This window comes from Chiloscyllium plagiosum, chromosome 2 (genome assembly GCF_004010195.1).
Source record: "Chiloscyllium plagiosum isolate BGI_BamShark_2017 chromosome 2, ASM401019v2, whole genome shotgun sequence".
Taxonomy (NCBI): domain Eukaryota; kingdom Metazoa; phylum Chordata; class Chondrichthyes; order Orectolobiformes; family Hemiscylliidae; genus Chiloscyllium; species Chiloscyllium plagiosum.
Window position 1 is genome coordinate 86473066 of NC_057711.1, and position 20986 is coordinate 86494051.

Here is a 20986-nt window from a genome sequence, read left to right on the forward strand (position 1 = left end):
TTAAACATTGGTATTACATTAGCCATTTTCCAGTCCTCCTGGACCCTCCTTGACTCCAGGAATTCCTGAAATACCACCACTAATGCCTCCACAACCTCCTCAGCTATCTCATAGTTCATAGAGATGTACAGTATGGATCTCCTTCAGAACTCTGGGGTATAGTCCATCTTCAGACCTTTCAACTTCACCAGCACCTTCTCCTTAGTGATGGCCACTACACTCACCTCTGCCCTTTGACTCTTTTGAAGGTCTGGTGTCTTCCACCATGAAGATTGATGCAAAGTTCCTTTGCCATTTGTTTGCTCCCCATTACTACTTCTTCAGCCGTATTTTTCAGCAGTCCAATGTCCATTCTTGCCTCTTGCTTACCTTTTAATATCTAAAATATTTAGATATCTAAAAATAACTCTTGTAATCATCGTTTATATTACTCTTTCCCTCATATATCATCTTTCCACCCCCTTTTTAGAGTCCTTTGCTGGGTTTTAAAGGCTTCCCAATCCTCTAGATTCCCATATCGTATGCTTTTTGTTTTGCTTTTACGCTGTGCCTAATTTCCCTTGTCATCCTTAGTTGCCTCATTCAGTATTTTTCTTATTCCTTGGGATGAATTTCTGCTGTGATTCCTGAATTATCTGCAGAATCTCCTGCCATTGTCGTTGCATTGATTTCCCTGCAAGCCTTCCTTTCCGATCAACTTTGGCCAGCTGCTCCCTCGTGTCTTTGTAGTTACCTTTAGTCAATTGTAGTAACTGTTACATCTGATTCATGACTTTCCTGCTCAAACTGCAGGGTGAATTCTACTTTACTCAGGTCACTGTCTCCGAGGGGTTCCTTCACCTTAAGCTCCCTAATTAAGTCTGCCTCATTATACATTACTAAATCCAGAATTGCCTGTTCCCTAGTGGACTCTACCACAAGCTCCTCCAAACAAAAACATCGCATAGACATTCCAGGAATTCTTTTTCTTGGGATTCGCTATCAACCTGATTTTTCCAGTCTACCTGCATACTGAAGTCCCGCATGATTATGAATGCACCTCCAACAGCAGCCAAGGAGATTTACACTATCCAGGAGGCAGTGACACAGTGGAAATGTCATTGGACTAGCAATCAGAACCTCAGGCTAATGTTCTGGGGACATTGGAGATATCACCCACTGTAGCAAATGGTGAAAATTGAATTAAATAATAACTTGGAATAAACAGCTGACCTGATGGCGATTAGGTATCAATTGTCAATGCTGTAAAAAACCACTTGATTCAGTAATGCTTGTTAGGGAAGGAAATCTGGTTTGCTTACCAGGTCTGACTGGTTGTGACTCAAGACTTACAGCTTAGCCTCACCCTCTGGATGATTAGAGATTGGCTATAAATTACAGCCTAGCAGCAATGCTCACACCCCATGAACAAATTTTTAAAAAAGCAGCTTACTTGATTAACATTCCATCCTTCAACATCCGCTATATTGCAGTGACAGTCAAGTTTCCTTTGACAATATCTTTCAAACCATCTAGAAGGACAAGGGCAGCAGATGCATGGGAATGTCACCACCTGCACATTCTCCTCCAACTTGCACACCATGCTGACTATATCCCCATTCCTTCAGTGTTGCATGGCCAAAGTCCTGGAATTCCCTTCCCAACAACACTGTGGGTGTCCCATCACTCCAAGAACTTCAGTGATTTAGTAAGACAGCTTGTTACTACCTTCTCAAGGGCATTTAAAGATGAACAATAAATACTTCCCTAGCTAGCAGCACATGCCATGAATAAATAGGAAAAATCAAGTTTGTAAAACAATGCAAAATTTTAAATTTTGACTATCCTCTTTCAAAGATACATGTGAATTTATGGGGCAAAATTTAATGATAACCTTAACATAAAAGGAACCAAAACTGAATTCTAAAGTATAAAAAGAATTCCTTAAACATCTACAGGACTAGTCTTATTACATGGCACGTATGGTATGCTGATAAAAGAAACTGCAATCACATTACATTGTCTTTACATCCACTTTTGTTGCATCACACCAACTCCACTTCTCTAATCTATATTCTCTAAAGCTGACATCACTGATCAGTTTTGAGTAGAGCTCACCTCAAGGCAACAAGTTTCTTTTACTGGTTTTCCACTGTAGGCCACCTGGGGCAAACACAATGGGTGCCTCCAGCTTCACACAGGCTCCCCAGTCTGCATGGAACATCATTTTGGAGTGATTTATAACCAACACTTCTCCTTTTGCATCTGTGCAGGGAAACACACATCACTGGGGGCCACTTTCATGATTTTGTTGCGACTAGGATTAGCTGGATTAGGGGCCGAATCATAAGGACCCCCTGCAGACACAAGGAAGTTTCATCACAGGGTCGGTGTGATGTGAACTACACTCGACTAACAACACAAGTCTACCAAGAAGTAGGTACAAAACTAAAAACTGAATGAAACAATTTATAGGAAATAAAACTTATAGGGTTCTTTCAAATATTCAAGTGTCTCCCTTTTCATGTTACTTTTTCTCTTTCTGGAGATAACAGGAACTTTGGAACTACATGTAGTAACCCAATTTTAAAATACCTAAACAAATCTAGACCTTTTATATTCAAAAAGATCACATCTCATGATACATTAGGTGTGCCACTCATTCAGTTTTGCCACCAAATTGATACCTATGCACATGGAAGGAAAGTTTTAAAGAATAAATATTTAAATGTTTATCAGCAGTCGGACATTTCCCTGCAACTTAAATGGATACTCTCTCAAAAGTATTTTGCAAATTTAAGAAATCTTTTTAGTAAACTAAAATGGCTGCATTCTGCATAGAAATAGCTAACGTCAACAAATACACATTTGCACTGAAGGTAGGAAAAAGTAAAATCAAACCCACTACAGAAAATAGAAACTTTTAAGCAATATTGATGTTTTATTAAAGCCTTATCTGTTATATTCCTTCTCTTCTCTTTCTCGTTCTTTCTCTCCACTCTTCTGTTTAGCGCATTCACTATCAAAAGAAAGGGGGTAAGCAATGGAGGCTTTGACCTGCAGCTGTAACACAATACTTTCACACAGCCCTGTCGACCCCCTGACATAAATTTTACACCGCAGCTGGCATTTACACACTTAGCATTTCCATATGTATAGCTTGGTCTGTGCTAATTATGCTAATCACCTGTCTAACTCTCTGCTGCGAAAAATGGTTGTATTTAGCAGTCCGCTGCCTACAAATACAGCTTACTGTGTGGTTGAAATGTACATTCAGACAACCCTGAATGGCAAGATTTTTCCACGTTGCTGGCTTCATTCAGACTGCAGAAAAATTTATTCAAGTCAACTGGTTTCGGCCTGCAACAAAAACGTTACGAGAAAAAAGTGAGTGTGTTCCTGCCCTAACATTCTAAGTCTGCTTGCAAGCAAAATGATAAATCAATTGGTGTGGGAAACAAAAAAAGAAGAGATATATTTTGCAAGCCATGTGAAACAGTAGCTTTAAAAAAGAAAAAAAACACTAGATCCACCCATTTCTTCCCAAGATCTCTAGATGACCAGCATTTGCTCTTCTTATACCAGGTATTAAAACAATAAAACTAGTCAGAAAAGGTGATAGAAAAAAAACCTCATTACTTCAGACAGAACAAAATGAACCATTGTTGAACAATAAAATCATTTTGGACTGGTCAATGATACTGTGTAACAATTACCTTTAGAATGCCTGAGGGTAAAAGCAACCTACCACATATTGAAGAAAGCCTTTCACACTAATTATCAAAACGTTTCAGAATTTGTTAAAGAATATATCATACAAAGACATATATAAATGCAATTTGAAGATGTTTACATTTCAAATTGAATTTTGTTTTACTAAGGGACACCCAAGAAGGCAATGAAGTTTTGGTTAGCTTAGAACTGAGCTATTTCCATGTCTGAAAATTACGTACATATTTAGAAAGAAAAGCATTTTGTTTTTATACATATATATGCCTATACATTTCACAATCCTGATTTTAAAAAATGTATTACAAGCTATTTAAAACAATGAGATAATTGCATCTGACCCAGATTTTACTGGATTTTGAATTCAGTTGCAGTTCTTTGGCAGTGCAGGCCAATAATAATTCAAATGTTCACTCAGTTCTGTTCCAAATCCTGGCTCAGCAGCCAAAACAGAAATAACACTACAACTACTGTGGTCATTTCACAGCAGAGAGGATTTTTAAGTGTGGGAGGGGGTGTGGGGGAAGAGGGATGGAGGTTTAGACCACCCTGCTTCCATGGCACAGTATTCTGTTTACATTGCAGTGCTTGATTGTGTAATACATATGGCATTTTTAGGCAGGATCCCTTAGCCTTGGGCCAAAAGCTTTTTAACAATACCATTTTAAAAGCTGCACATTAGCCATTTATTTCTTTATTCTTTTCGCAATATTTTTATTTGGAAATTCATCACCAAATACAATGATAGCATCAACTATTTTGCTCTCCTTTCCATAAACAATGGCATTACTTTTTAATCTAATTAAATCATAAACAGAGACTGTACAGTTTAATCTACACACAGTAAGCCAATCTGTTGACATGATTCATTCTCTAAGTTTAACAAGACATAATTAACCAATTCATTTCATATTTCACTAGCAACCTCAGTGCAAGGTCAAAATTATTTGGATAAAATTAATCTCAAAGCAGGACAATAAAAACAGAACAGAAAAACAACATCATTTGAATGTTTCGATTTAAGATCAGTTCCAGCCAAAACGAAGCTAGTATTCTAGTGGACATAGTCTATCAGCAGGTCACAGGGAGGTCAGCTTTGAAGGAGGAATCCAAATGAAATATAAACATGGCATCGTGGAAACCAGACAAATCTCCCATAGCTTCGTCCAGCCAGCACTAATCTAGGCATCAGCTGTGGAGCATAATCTAAACAAATGGATCACTCAGTTCATACATCTGGAAGCTGTCTTATTTTAGTCTTCAAGCATTGATATGTACAGTTTAAATACTGGTCCAACATGCAAACTATTTTTTTTACATGATTGAAGGTCAGAACCCTCAATCTTGAAATCTGCTTGCACTGTATCTATATGTTGCCCTATAATGCAATAAGAAATACTTTGCGTGTGTAAGAGATGAGGCTTTTTATTAAAATAGATATTACGTAACATGTACTACTTGACAATAACACAATATCAAGGAGGAATTTTATTTAAAAAAAACATAATTGATATTTCTGTGAGGCTTAAACCCAGCTGCAATTAGCTGAATTTTAGAATAATGCAAAATTCATAACACCAGTGTAATAGTCATTTATTTTAAACGTGAATGTTTAAGGTGTCTACTTTATAGATTAACATTTGGAAGTGATCTTTGAATGAATGGGTATTTCAATTCGACTATCTTGTGAATTACAGAAATTGAATCTCACACTGCAGTTTTATGGTGGGGGGAGGCGGGATAGTGTTAATTCAATTGACTTTATGGATTTTTAACTTCAAAGTTATACTTTATTCATTAAAAAAACTTTATATACATCCAGTTATTAGAGCAGCTTGATTTTATACAAAAACTTTACATATTAGAACAAACAAACTTATAGAAGACTACATTTACATACATTTGAGGCACTGAGAAGGTCTGATAACTGAACAGAGCCCCAGTGTACTTTGGCCAAAAGACCTCAGACAATGGTCTTTCTCCACTACACCTTGGCAAGTAGCTACCGCAAGCTTTCGAGCATCCCTCAGCACGTAGTCCTAGACTTTGTGATCTTCTAGTCTGTAACACTCGGTCAAGGTCAACTCCTTGCACTGGAAGACATAACAAGTTTTAGGCAGGCCAAAGAGCATCTTTCAGAGTTGATGGTCCTCCAACCACAAGTGATGTTTGTCTCGGTGGGAGTCCTAGAGAACACACCATATAGCACAGAGTCCTGTGTCACGGAGCTGTTCAGATTGAAACCTGACAAAAACCACTCTCTCTTGTTGGATCTTTCTCCAAACTTCCTTTGCAAGGCACATTCCAGCAGAAGATTTGTGACAGTTTCTACCCGCCCACAGCTGCTTCAAGGGCAGCATGCAGTGGCACAGAGAGTCTGGGTGTATATGAAGGATTTCACAAGTAGTGCCCTTCTCATCACCAGCCAAGCGATGTCTTGGTATTTGTTTCAGTTGACATTATAGTTCGTATGTGGCTGGGAATAGCTCATTGGTACAAGTTCAATTTCCATCATAGCTGAGGTAGATTTCGCATCTAACACCTCACAGTACCAGTGAGTGTGGAAGACTGAAGAAAACGGCCAAGGATATGGCCCATGATGTAAGATAGAGTTACAGAGTTATACAGAATGGAAACAGACCTTTTGGTCGAACCAGTCCATGCCGACCATAATCCCAAACTAAACTAGTCCAACCTACCTGTTCTTGGCCCATATCCCTCCAAACCTTATTCTATCCATGTACTTATTCAAATGTTTTTTAAACGTTGTAGTTGTACTCACATCCATTATTTCCTTAGGAAGTTCATTACACACACAAATACTCTCTCTGTTAAAAAAAAATCAGCAGGTAAAGAGTCAATGATCTGCCTTTGGGCAAAGCACTGGTGACCTGGCTGTAAGTTAATGGACGATGATGCATCCACACTTCAAGAAGATACTAAAGTTGCTGTTTTAATCTTGAACGCAAAATAAAAATTACTAATACTAATTACTGAAAATGTTACAGTTTCACTGAAAAAAGACACATTGTGTTGAAGTTTTTCACCTTGAGCTCATCAGGACAATTCACAACAATTACCAAAGTAGAGGAAAAGGAAAGGAAAATGTTGATTGGTTGACAAGCAGACTCTGACTGGTTTTGATAAATGCACCAATTAACATTGCATTTTAGAACATTTTAATCACAAACAGGTAATACAGCAGGAGAAGTGTCACTGCTAAGTTGAAAACAAAGAAAAGAAGATTCCCAATCAAATCTTTGGAGAAACAGAAATGGTTCTGTGGAAAAATTTGACTAAATTGGGAACAAATGGGAAATTCAGAAGAAACATCTTTACTCAAAGAGTGGTCACAGTTTGAACTTACTGCTGTAGAGGGGTTGAAACTGCAACAAAGGTGCATTTAAGATAAAGATTGACAATCATATCAGGGAGAAAAGGAATAGAGGTTTCTGATGACTTATACAGATGAGAAAAAAAGGGAGGAAGCACAAGAATGCATGAATACTGATATGGTTGGATTAAGCGGCCTTTTTTGTGCCATACTTTGATTATAATCAATTCTTCTACATGAACATCTAATGGTGTGGATGGTGAGTTATTTTTTTCAGAATGTGCATTGTTTATTCTAGTAGTTACTGAAATGGTTAATAACCATTTTAAATGAGAATAAACAACTTTTTTAAAGACCAACATTTCATATGGCTAGGATATAATTTTTAGAACTCTGTCATTGAAGGTTTACTGAAGTGTGGGCCATTACTTCAACCAAAGAGTCTCTGGGCTAAAGGAGTTTTGCACTGAGGTCACTCCTGCAGAACTGGAAATGTAGTAAAATAAACCTTTGAAATCACAACAGAAATCATTAATGCAAAACTCATCTGTATGAATTGTGAATTATTGGGGGAAAATGGAAAGAAGTATTGAGCAGTAGCTACATAACTGCACATTGTTCAATACCATATTGTAATAACAGCTTTTGTAGTATCTTTCACATTACAAAACTTTCCAAGATGATTTATTTTGCATTAGGAGTCTGATATATCAAATAAGAGGAATGTGTATTTGAGAAAACTGAAACCTAAAATACATTTACCATATTACTATGATGATGTCACATTACATTATTTAGGTTGAATATAGAATAATAGACAATTCTCTTGCCAATTTATATCTTATGGAATATGATGAATATTCAAAACAATTCATTCTACCATTTACAGATCATTACAAGTCTGTAATTTGAAGTTTGGGAACCATACCTACAGAAAGAAAATTTACAGCTTTAGATTTTGAAATTTGTTGGAACTCCGTTTTGTTTGACAAGTTTGAGCTGGATGTGATATAGTTCATTAAAATAATGAAACACAATGTTCATCACACAATCACACTATTTCACTACCATCATCCAGGACATATTAGATATGTGAAAATAAAAACAAGAAAAAAGATGAATACGTGGATGAGGGAGCACAATAACTGAAGGCTGCAAGAGTATATAGACACTGAAGTGATCAAAAGATACAGTTACCCAATATGAACTGACATGAATTGCTCTCAAGTTCATTATGATCCACAGAACTTACTTATATTTACTGGGACAGCTCAATTCAACTTCTAAACTAAACTCAGCAGGTCTGGCAGCATCTGTAAGGAGAGAGAAGAGCAGATGGTTTGAGTCTAACTGACCTTTTGTCAAAGCTTTGACAAAGGGTCAGTTAGACTCGAAACATCAGCTCTTTTCTCTCCTTACAGATGCTGCCAGACCTGCTGAGATTGTCCAGCATTTTCTCTTTTGGTTTCAGATTCCAGCATCTGCAGTAATTTGCTTTTATCTAAACTAAACTTGAGTGGATTAAGAGGTGTAGATGTTTATGAGATCACACCCCAGTATTTTGGATAGTGAGTGTATTTGTTAGCATAAAGCACCTAATGAGAAAAGGAACTTACTAAGTTTATATAATATTGTAACAGTTCTGCTTAAGATAGAATATAGGAAACATTCATGTTTGCTGCACACCAGCTGCATCACCATTCTTTGCAATCCAATTCAAAACTTATTTTGCTTGTATGGTAGTTCCATAAGCTGGAAATGAAATCATTACCTTTTGTTTAATTTTGATTTTACCCCACTTCAATTTTTGGTAGCAATAAGTTAATTTATTTTTGTTCTGATAATGTATTTTGTCACATGTAATTGGAAGTTCTATAAAGCACTTTATATCACAGTGCCATGAAGTTCATAGACTTTCTACAGTGTAGAAAGAGATCGTTAGGCCCACTGAGTTTGCACCAATGTTCTGAAGAGCATTCCACTCAGACCCATCCCCACTCCCCATTACCTCATATTTACCATGGTTAATTCACCTAGCCTGAACATCCCTGTCATCGCTGCACAATTTTAGCTTGGCCAATCCACCTAATCTTTGGACTGAGGGAAGAAATCAGAGCACCTGGAGGAAACCCATGCAGACATGGGAAGAATATACGAATGCAAGTGCACACAGATGGTCACCTGTTTGTGTAATCAAACCTGGGTCCCTGGCATTGTGAGGCAGCAGTGCTAACCACCACATCATCGTGCTGCCCCATATTGTGCATAGAAAGATTTTAGAATGCAGATATCTAAATTGTCAAAGCCCTTTTTTGTACAGAATTAAGAATATGCAACCAAAACAGAAATCGCTGGAAAAGCTAAGCAAATCTGGTAGCATCTGTGTGGAGCTTTTCCAGCAATTTCCATATTTGTTTCTGATTTACTGCATCTGCAGTTCTTTTTTTTATTAGGAATGTGCAACTCTGGGTGTGAATGTTTTTAAGTATTGAAGTGTATTCACACAGAAAATTAAACCAGCTAGAGAGGAAAGTGCTTAAAATATGGTACATTAAGGTCTATGGACGGAATACCCTTGATGGTCAAGGGTCTCATTTTGTTCTTTTGTTTTTTTTTAACCTGTTCCCAGAGTGCTGTATTTTATACTTGCAATTGTAGACAACTTACTACAAATTTAAATCTTTCATACATGGTGAGTATTGAACTTCTTAGATCATTTTATTATTTAGTTCATAACAGTGGTTGTCAAACAGTGCTGTCATTGCTGAAATACTTAAGTATACAGCAGGAGTAAAGAATAGTAAGTCATTAAATGTTGAGTAACTTCAAAAACTTCTGATCTTGTTAACCTTATTGATCAAAGTTGAAATTTTGTTTTAATATTAGTTATATTCGGAACGAAATATATTTGTTTGCATCTTTTCAATGCAAAATGGTATGGTATGGCTTACTACCCAGTGGCAGAATATAAGAAACTCATTTTATCTTAACAGTGCGATTCTTATTTTCCAAGAAGATTTGAAAATTGGTGTATTAACCAAACACTGACCAATAGTTTTGGTCCTTTTGTTGAATAACAAGGCAGTTGGCACTGACTACTTCAATTGGATACATGATCTGAATAAGCTGTAACTTGTGTTAGGAAGACATTAATGGTGCCAAATACCGTATGTAAACTTAGTGATGGTCTAGTCTGCCTAATTATTGTTTTTATAAATTGACTAATAGGAAGACCAACTGCAAAAGAAAATGTCTTTATGATTGTGAAAAAATATCTCTTGAAGCCTAATAACTGCAACCATTTGAATAGCAAATGATATTTTCCTCAAAAGCACCTGCCAATCATACTAGAAATAGTAGTCAAATTTTGGCTGGTAATCATCCTCTATTGCTCAAGTGTGCCTGCTGGTGAATAAATTGAGAAGCAAAGAAATAATTACATTACTTACTGAAGTGCTAAATAATAGAGGTGCAGAATGCTAAATGAATAAAATAGGACAGTAAGACAGTATGGTATGCGTCTTTTAACATAATTACAAGCAATGAATTTTAGATTCATGTAAATAGTTTGGTTATAAATCCACTTAACATCTAAATCTATAATTTTATGTATAGAAAGACTTGGTTCTATGTAATAAAGTACACTTTATTCACTTCTGTAACAACCATATTGCAACTTTTAAGAGCTATTAGGAGAAAACCAGAAATTTACAGAATGCATTTGTAGTTAGTGAATCTCTTTAGGTTCTTTAGAAATTGGAATCTCTGAAGACTTGATCTAGCAAATGTTGTCTTCATTCATCCTTACTTAATGGGAGAGACGGTACACATTTCTCAATGTATTCAAAATTCACACATATCCTATAGCCATTATTAGTCAGAATACAGTATGTGATTAAAAATACATACAGGTATTCCTCAGATGGTCAATGAAATTGGTTAAATTTTTGTGTCTGCACTTTCGAAATGCAATTTTGAAATGAAACTCATTCCTGTCAGCACGGCATATTTACTTTATTTCACTAGTAGGAAGCGAGGACTGCAGATACTGGAGATCAGAGTTTAGAGTGTGGTGCTGGAAAAGCACAACAGGTCAAGCAGCACCCGAGGAGCAGGAGAATCAACATTTCGATCTTGACGAAGGGCTTATGCCTGAAACGTCAATTCTCCTGCTCCTCGGATGCTGCCTATCTGCTGTGCTTTTCCAGCACCACACTCTTGCCTCTGTATTTCACTAGTGTCTGGTATCAAATCAATATTTTTTCTGCAAAAGATAAAAGTAAATGCCTCAAAATTCTTTTAGATAGACAATTTATGGGATAAACAAAAGCACGATTGCCAAACTGTCGTTAGTTATGATTACCCCAATCATATAGACTGTCAAACCTTTACAAACCAAGTAAACAGGTCACGATAAAGATGCCCCTCCCGCCCCCACTAAGACTAATGCACTACTACTTTCTGTTCAGCTCCTCACTGTGCAATTCCTTCTGTTTATACAATTAACCACAGAAATGTGCAACTGCTGCTCATTTAATTTATTTCTGCAAAGCCCATGTTCAAGACCAAAGTGTTACACACTCCACTGAGAACACACACAGCTACACACGAATCCTGCTGCTGTCAACCATTAGGGAGGGGGAGAATAGACAGGAGGACAAAGCAGTATATGAAGCAAATGAAAACACAAAATCATTTTTTAAAAAGCAGCAATACAAAAACTCAAATGAATACAAATAAGGACAACATATCAGGATAGTCACATAAAATGCTGAAATTTTCATATGAAGAAGCAAAGTTAATCATTATTAACTTTCATAGATTAATTAGATTTTATCAATACAAGTAAGAAACATGAAAACACTTCCACAAATTGATAAGCTTAATTTGATACAAATGGTTAAGTAATTTTAAAGAACAAATAATTTTCCCAACACAACAAAATAAGCATAAGCTTCACAATCTACTTCAGAAATTACCCAGAGAAATATTTCAAGGCATTGAGACAAAAAAGTTTTCACTTCTCCCTTTCAAACAATAAAAACTGTTCATTTGCAGTACTAAAAGCTCACTAAATGCATCTCAGATCGTGAACTGCTCATGCATCAATTAACAATTCACCATTTTTGCCCCATTGTTTTTGACTACTAGAATGCACATCAAACCTCACAAAATCTTTCTTAATTGAACTTAGTTTCCTCCCACAGAATAAAAACACGATTTACAGAAAACTTTTTTAATGCAATACTAACTGCAATTATATTAAACATACGTCACCACCCGCTAGGTTACATTAATCTACTTTGCAAACATGCGTTCCAGTCTGTACGACTTCACATTTTGCCTGAGACAAATGTTTTTTTGAAAGTTGAAAGCTGTCCAAAACAGGACCACACACACACCCTCAGTCACAGAGAGCTGCACTGATCACATTCTGCTGCTGGGGGCACTCACAAAATGGCGGCTTTGACAAGCTCGACTCCACAAGAAAAACTTTCAATACCCCCTCCTCCCCGAAATAATATGCCACAAATCACTATCATCACCCCCTAACACCAGATCCAGCGAGGTTTACGCAAATGTAGAAATTTATCATTATGGATTACAACGAGTTCTTTGTAATTTTTCCTTGGCCCTTGGCCAAACAACTATACAATAAACAATCCCATTTTGGTATGATGTTTCTTCAGACCCCCCTCCGCTTTTTTTTTAAAAAAAGAAGCACATTTATCGTTTATTTTGAAGCTTGATTCTGTGACTAAAAATCGCGGGAAAGTTTGCCCTTACCTTCTACCCACAGCTCCTCGACATCGGTTTCCAGATTAGCAGCCCTTAATCCCACTGCGAAAGCCCCGAATATCAGGAGGCCGACAACGAAGAACTTTCCGCAGTTCTTTTGAATGTAACAGCCCAGTTTAAATAACAGTTTTTGAAACTTAGCTCGAAGCCACAGCGGTGCTTTCCGTCCAGTAGCCTTTCCCTGAAATAAAGACCAGAAGAGATACTTGAGGAGAGAACACAGCGAACAATCACATCCTTAAAGAGACAGCACTTCTTCTCATTGGGCATTTCCCGTTACCGATAGTGTTTCTGTTATAAAGTAAACTTTTATATTACCAGTTTACCCACAATTCGGTGTATCTTTCATATTCAAAACACACACTGACTCAAAGTATGATGTTACAAAAGGGGACGGCAAATGTCTACAGCGACTGTCATCCATCTGCTGAGGAAAATATCATTGCAATCCACCTACAGGGGTGACAGGAGACAGTCAGGAGTGAAATACGGACGTTGCAGAAGGATTAATTGCTGCTCATGGGTTGCTTTTTTGAAAATGAAATAAGGTGGATAAAACATACCCACATTTTTTTGTTGGGGGGGGGGGGGTTTAAACCCCAAACCGATCAATGTGTTAAGTTTTCCCAATTAGCATAATAAATATAACACCCACATTTGTAGGGTCAACATTTAATGGAATATGGTAGCAAATAGTACATCCACGTGGTTGCTCTGCTGTAACATCATAAGCTAGAGTAATTCATTTCCATAGCAGTATCAGGACGCTGTGATCTGAATTAGGAAGTGAAGCAGCCATCTGAGACTTTCGACAATATTTGCGAACGGAAGAGGGCAGCCACATGGATTTCAGTTTAGAACCCTACTCCAGCAGATACCATCACTTAAAGAATGTTTCGCTTTTCGTGTGCTTTAAAACTTAAACACACAGTCTGTGTCATGTGTTCTTTTAAAAGAGAGGTAATCCGGGATCCTCTTGTGTTTCAAGTATTTATATACAAAAAATGGCGTGTTAAGAGACAAATTCCACCCCCTCCCCTCAACCAAAACACACACACACATCCAAGTGTATCGATGTTCCGTGCTACTAGTGCTACAGCAGCTCTGGAAACACCGTTCTGAGAACACAGCTTTGTTTACTCTCGCTTAATGCTTTCACTTTTTTGGAGATTCGGTGATAACACGGGTAAAAAGAATGCTCCGGCTGCGTTCAAGTCCCACTTTACCGCTTAAGCATAATAATGGGGAGCACAAAAGGCCCCCGATGCACAAAATAGGCAAGGTTTTATAAACTGGAAATGCACCTTTGAGATCTGATCCAACGCAAAGGCAGCATCGCAATAGCTCGGCCGTTCCAGATAATCTAAAACCGCTGTCGGATGCCGCAGGTTTCTCCTTCTTTTCCTCCTGTTTTCCTGAACATGGTCCTGCTCTGTCCTTCGGCGCTCCGCGGTGTTAACAGCCGAGGCCATGTTGCGGATGGGACTGGGATAGTATCTTAACACACCGTCTGAGCTTCCACCAAAGGGCCACTTTAATCCTCAGCAAAGTAGACTCCGTCTGGCAAACTTCATACTCCTCGTAGCGATGGCGAGTCAAAGTTTGCGCCTTCCATTCCCACATTTCGCGATCTGGGGGATCCTGACGACCTTCTACATTCACGGGGAACTGCGCGTTTTAAAAGAGACGGAGAGGGGAACTTGAAAGCGTTCACCTTCTTCCAGAGACTCGGAAGTTTACCCGTACCGATCACTCGCTTGAACCATTCTGTGCACCAGGCCCTGGAACTCTGAGAGCCTTGATTCAATAGAAAAAAAGCCTCTCTCTCCATTTAGGGGGGAAGGAAAGCAAAAACCCGCCTCCAGGACCGTCAGATGGCTGGGAGAAGGCTTGTATTGCTTGGCTCTGATTGGCCGGGGAAGGCAGAAATTACTCAGCAAACACGACTATTATTAGCTGCTTAGCAACAGCTCACCAAAGTAGAGAGACCACCCAGGCTGTGAATGCATCCATCCCACTTCAGGGGAGCCGTAGTTCGCCTGAAAGAAATCATAGCTCTGCTCTCCCGTCTCCCTCTCTTCGCACGCATTCGATTAAAAACAAGAGTTTATGTGTAAAGTTACGATCCTAGTATTGCTTTTTTTATATATATATAGCGATACACCGGAATTTCTGAAGATCACACAGGGGCCGATTCTCGCGAGGAGACTGAACTTTTTGAGGCACTTGCTTCTTGTTTAAATGAAAATCCTTTAGCGGCATCTTGGCCTCAAGTTGTAACAAATACTGGGAGGTCTCAGTTGAATTACCAGCTTGCACAAATAATGACAGTGCCTGGGACGTGTCTTGACATCGTGCAGTGGGACGTGTCAAGATTTTTCTGTGCGTGTATTCGCTAGAAATCTTAATACCGGTTCTTTCTCAACTCACAGAAATGAAAAACAAAATAGACTTTTTAATTGAAAAATCACCCGGAGTATATGGGAAAGTTATCTGACAGGGTAAAAATGAAGTTTGCAAAATTCAGTAAAACGTTTTTGTTTGTTACCACGAGGATTTCAGATGCAAATAAGGTTATCGCTGATGTTTAATCATAAAAATCGACCACATCCCTTCCAGGCGCCCCCGCACAAACCACACACACATTTTCAGTTTATTCATTGAGAGATAGTGGAGTTTCACTGGGTGTCATGTGACCGACGTACCCAGGGCGACGCGATGCAACAATGTGGGAATGGTTGTATTGCAGTAGTAGCACAGGAAGAAAACAAAACCCTCAGTGGTCCTGTCAAACTCCATCAGGATCAATGTGATTTGCATGGCTAATTAACAGACTTCTGTTAATTTCTGGAAAGGAAGGAGGCGACTGGAGAAGGAAACCTGCTAAGACGAATTTCATCTTCATGTGCGCTAGTGTGTAAAGAATTTGTGGCAAGCCGGCATTTCCTAACGAGATCTGCCCATTCGTCGTTACCCAATACTGTACCAATTACCGGTTGTCCGGATGGAAGTTTGAGAAGACGTAGTCCAGTTAAGGAGGAATTTCAAGAGTCACAATTAGACAGTATTTCAAGGCCTTGAGCTGGGCTTGCTGAGACGTATAATGTTATCGAACGCAGAATGTTCCGTGAGACCACAGCATGTTAAACAAATTGAAGTTTAGTTTGGAATAACATTGCATAATCACGGTAACCAGGAATGACTTGGAGTGTAGGACCTGAACGATGAGCCTGGAGGTAATGCAAACGGTGAACCAGGTGGGCGCGCGGAATTCTTTATTCCGCGCTTTCAACATTTTCAGATGAGATCAAAGGAAAGTGGAACTTTACATAAACACCAAAGGAGAAATTATTCATAATTTACAAACACTGATTATCATTAATTGACCATACTTTCTATGATAAAACATAATTTAATTCGATATTGACGATAAATCGATTCCATTATAAGACGAATGTTCCACGTTTCGCATTTTACTGTATATAAAACAACTTAATTCCGATCATTGTTGGATTTCCGAATTCATAAACATGTTTTGGGAAATGTAAAAACCCATTGCAGTTAAAAATGACTATTTTTAATAAAAACTAACAGTACGTATCAATGTTACTTATTCAATTAGTCATTTTATACGAGATCAACTACCTTTAAATTATTAAATAATTGTCCATCTCAATATACTTCGGCTGAACTTAAATCAGTTCTACTGATATGTGGTAAATACAGTATCTTCGTGGATTAAAATTACAGTTGGTATTAGGGTAGGATAAATAAATATGGTTCCAGTTATGAAAAAAATGATATGCAAACAGATGCATACACTTTTCCTATGACGACTACGCTATCTACAATACAATGTGATGTCGTTCACCGAACTTTGTAATGGATGCATTTATATGGTTGTTTCTCTCCGCGATCACATTTTATGCTACGCCCCTTAGGGACCACAATCGGTACTGCAAGGAACCACACTGACAATTGATTAGTTGATCGAAATACAATCTAAGTTTGGAATTGGCATTTACTTTCATAAATCTGTTTCTGTTCAAAATGGGTTCTATATTTTCTAGATATGTACACATAATAATCTATTATGTTGTGTGTATTACAGTCTTATTATCACGTTAGAGTAACATTTTTAAATATCGTCCCAAAATGAAGAATGAAAAGAAGTAATATTCAGTTTCATCTTAATCAGAGTAAATATCAACACATCTTAATTGATATTTTTCCACATTTAATAGCACCATGAAAATTTAAAGGAACTCGATCCTTTCAACCGGATGTCATTTTTTTTTCTGCGAATTTTAATCCATGTGCAAAATATATCTTCTTATATCGGAACTGTGAAGGAAAGAATATCATATTTGGTGATCTGTATCATTAAGCTTCAGTCTGTTTAAAGCTTAATAACATTAGCTAGAAAATTCATATTGATTAAAGCTGAGATAACATCATTGACGTAAACGAGATATGCATTTGTCATCTTAACATTAGAAAATTATCTGAATGGGGAGTCCGACCTGTGAGGTTGTTAACGGTTGCTGAGAAGAATCTTATTTTCACCACCTATTTACAAACTTACCAGTGGTGTACATATCTGTGCTATGCAGAACAGTTGGTTTATGATAAAACGTAATGGATCTATGTGATCAGGGCCCATTTTGACAAATGGGTTTCAGGCGCAATTACAGTTCTTTCTTAAATTTATTAGAAATTGTTGTTCTAGTTAAAAGTTTTTTTTGAAAAGGACAATACATTGTAGTCCGGTGTTTCATGGTGAATTGCTTTAAACTCAAAGAGATTGGATGGAGTATCTTTGGCATATAATTACCTTGCTTCTGTATGGCTGGAGAAAAAGTGTGACCACAAACTCAACTTGGGTGGTCAGCTATGGATGCCCTCAATTTGCCTCATTGCTAATGCATGCGAGTGTTCCATTCCGACGCGATAATGTTGTTCGTAATCAATCTAGCCTTATTTACATTTGGAAGCATTGTTGTCTTTAATATGCATGCCTTGCTCATGTAAACGACGCTCGACGCCCGGTTGGGTTAACTTCAACAAATCACTAAAGGTCTCCTCATAGTGGTCAGAATCGCTTTTTTTTTCCAAATGGATTTAATCAATTTTATTGTCAATTGGGTTCTGCAGAACACAGCTAACAAGTTAGTGTGACTTTCCAGTGTTTGACCCTTCCCTTTCTGTAATGGCCTTTATTAACAGGATTTCTGTACCAACCACCCATTCAAGCATTAATAGGATACTTACATTTTACGTTATCTGAACTGTTAACTTCAGTTATTTTTAATTTACCATTATGATTAGACGGGAATAGATATATAAAGCCTAAATACTGAATTGTTTGACAATCTTTCAAACATTTTGCTAATTAAACTTTCAATAAGGATACATCTTTTTAAACAGTTTAATGTATCTGAGCTACAAGTTTTAAAAACCTAATCAATAATGTATATTTAGGTAAATCGGTGAATTTTGTGAAATATCATTTATTTCAGTCGTTTTCTTTTCAGACTATTCAGCCATTCTTGCAGATGGCATGGCTTTCCGTTCCTCTATCCGTGCCGTCATCATTGTATTGACTTTGAAGGATTTCCATTTCTAACTCCCATTAAACAGGCAATGTCAGCAGGTATGCATTGTGCGCAGCGCATCCCCCAATAGGCTCTTCCAAATCCAACAGTTTAAATCTAGGACTTAAAGACACCACCCATTTCTAAGCAACTCTGGCGCCAACGAAATAAAAAAAGTGTAAGTCTACTATAAATCACTCAACGATTGACATGGATCATTCATCCTATTTTCAATTCCAATAAAGATGTGAATTGGAATTTTCCACATCGTTTCCAAACTCGCGCCAAAAGATTATTTGGGTCTTCTGATTTAACAAGGAGTACTATCTTAAACGGATACAATTTGTTTAGTTCTATATAATTTTCTCATACATTGGTTTTATTCCTGAAACACAGTGATGAGCATTACAGATCACTTTGACTCATCCGAGTGGGATTTTCAATTCAGTTTTTGTTCGTTCTAATTAATAAAGATTGATCAGATTGTAAAAAAAATGCTCATTTTTTCTTTGAACTGTTTTCAGTTGACAGAGGTTTTCATCTGAAGTAGATATTGTCCTCCAATGAGCTGTAATCTTCAAACACTGCACAGTAGCTTTTCTTGTAACTCATTTCAATCAGTCAAGCTCCCACCACCAACACCCACTCCCGCAATTCACCTACCGCCCCCCCCACCCCCCACACACACGCTTTTCCCACACACGATGGGGGTAAATGCACTACTCACAAAATCTGTCAAAATAATGCAACTAATTACCCCTGATCGAGCTGAAAGAGAAGTGGATCGCATGCTGCCCAGAGCATGGACACCGAATTAGTGGTACAACACATGGGCATACATACACTGACAAACATCCGCACAAATTCTGCTTTTGAGTAAGTTTAATCATTTCAAAGGCCATTCATTTGACAACCTAGCATCACGTCTTGTCGGACACGATTGGCGACACGATCCTTTGACCTACCGCTGTAGCAACAAATTTATTAGATATATAGGCGTGAGAAATGAAAGGAAGTAAAACAATTCCGCTTCATTGTGCTCACCCTTTGACTCTGCTAATCCGGTTTACACCTCACGCCTACATCACTCAATAGGACCATTACGAGCAAAAATGGGGGTGGGGGGTGGAAATGATGCTGATGTCTATGGGGGGAACTCTTTAAGTGAAAATGAGAAAGATTAAGACATTTCTTTACACACTGCGATTGTGGTTGAAGATTTTTTTTGTAAAGGGTCACGCTTTAAATATAATGATCTGGTTTCACTTTGTATTGTCGCCTTTGATCAGAAATAAATTCTTTTATGAATGCTTTACATCTGTGAAGATTCACTTCAGTGTATCCCTCCATGTCTACATCGCTTTTATAGACGGACTAACCTGGTTTGATTTTAAATACTATATAAATGTTAAATAAGTTTGACGTAAAGCCAGAAAACTGGTACAATATTCCCGGACATTGTATAAATCGGAAAAAGGTTAATGAAACAGCAGTCTTACGGCACACCACATCACTTAGAGGTACAATTGAAGAAAATCTAGATGTCTTTTTTCAAACTAGGAGACAGCTGTAATCAAAGATTTATTTTTTGTCCCAGAGGTGGGTCTCTACTGGAATTGCACTGAACGGAAGCTGGGGGCGACCCCTCGGAGCGTGAAAATGGGTTACAGGGATCCTAAGGACCCCCAGCTCTGTCAGCGTTTCCATCAACTACCCCGCCTGTTCAGAAACCAACCAAGCCTAACTGAGTATTCGGAATACAGTGAGAAAACAAAATCACCTCAGATTAATATCAATGCTGTTATGCCACCCAACAATAATAATCCCACTATTAGCTCCAACAGCAGTGCTGAATTAACCATATCAGTAACACAAGTCCATGCTATCTGCCAAGAGTTCACCCCAAGCGCTCTGCAGCCTCTTTTTTCATCAAAGGTAATTTCACTCACCATCTTCCTCGAGGCTCCCCTGTGTGACCGGACTAGTCTTGCTTTGCGTTTTAATTTCGGGAGCTACACGATGTTATTTTTCCTAAGTTTTGAGAAGTGATTTTAAAGGAACAGGGAGTGTAATAATCCTTCTAGGTTGCAGTCATTCTGCTGTGTGCTGGAAGGTCTCACAATTACATGCCTGTTTCTATTAAGCAGCGCGATCCTCGAGGTGGGTGGTCTGCTCTCAATAGGCAGGACCTGTCACCGTCACGTGATTACCCTGCTCTCTCTCTCTCCCCCCCCCCGCACAATAAACTAAACTTAAATCTAAACGAAACTAGCATGCTATCAGAGCTGTGTAAACAGCCATCAAAGCACAAATCATGAGCAACTACGTATCCAATTGCTGTGAAATCCATACGCATTTCTCCAAAATCCTGACAACTAAAACAGGGCAGATTTATCCATTACACGAATTATGCGAAACAATTGTGTGAGGAGAAAATAAATGGTACCAAATTGAATGACAAAACAACTGTCACTTCGACATGACTCGGTTTGAAAAGATGAAATTAAGCAGCTACATTCTTTACATCAGCACATTTACACGAGACAGCTAT

The 20986-nt window shown here is 38.0% G+C and overlaps 1 protein-coding gene across 4 annotated transcripts in view; it reads right to left on the reverse strand.

Annotated features, from left to right (window-relative positions):
- ptch1 (patched 1) overlaps window positions 1–20600 on the reverse strand; it is a 93794-nt gene extending 73194 nt beyond the window's left edge. Inside the window, exons 1-3 of one of the 4 annotated variants that reach the window (XM_043713480.1) lie at window positions 20385–20600; window positions 14146–17185; window positions 12830–13022 (exon numbers count right to left, since the gene is read on the reverse strand). In XM_043713480.1, the coding sequence (XP_043569415.1) occupies window positions 12830–13022; window positions 14146–14313 (361 nt within the window). In that variant the 5' untranslated portion in view covers window positions 14314–17185; window positions 20385–20600. Of the gene's footprint in view, window positions 1–12829; window positions 13023–13496; window positions 13515–14145; window positions 17186–20384 lie in introns of those variants that run through there. The other 3 variants (XM_043713459.1, XM_043713450.1, XM_043713469.1) reach the window with 3 other exon arrangements.
- Between the last annotated feature and the right edge of the window lie 386 nt (window positions 20601–20986).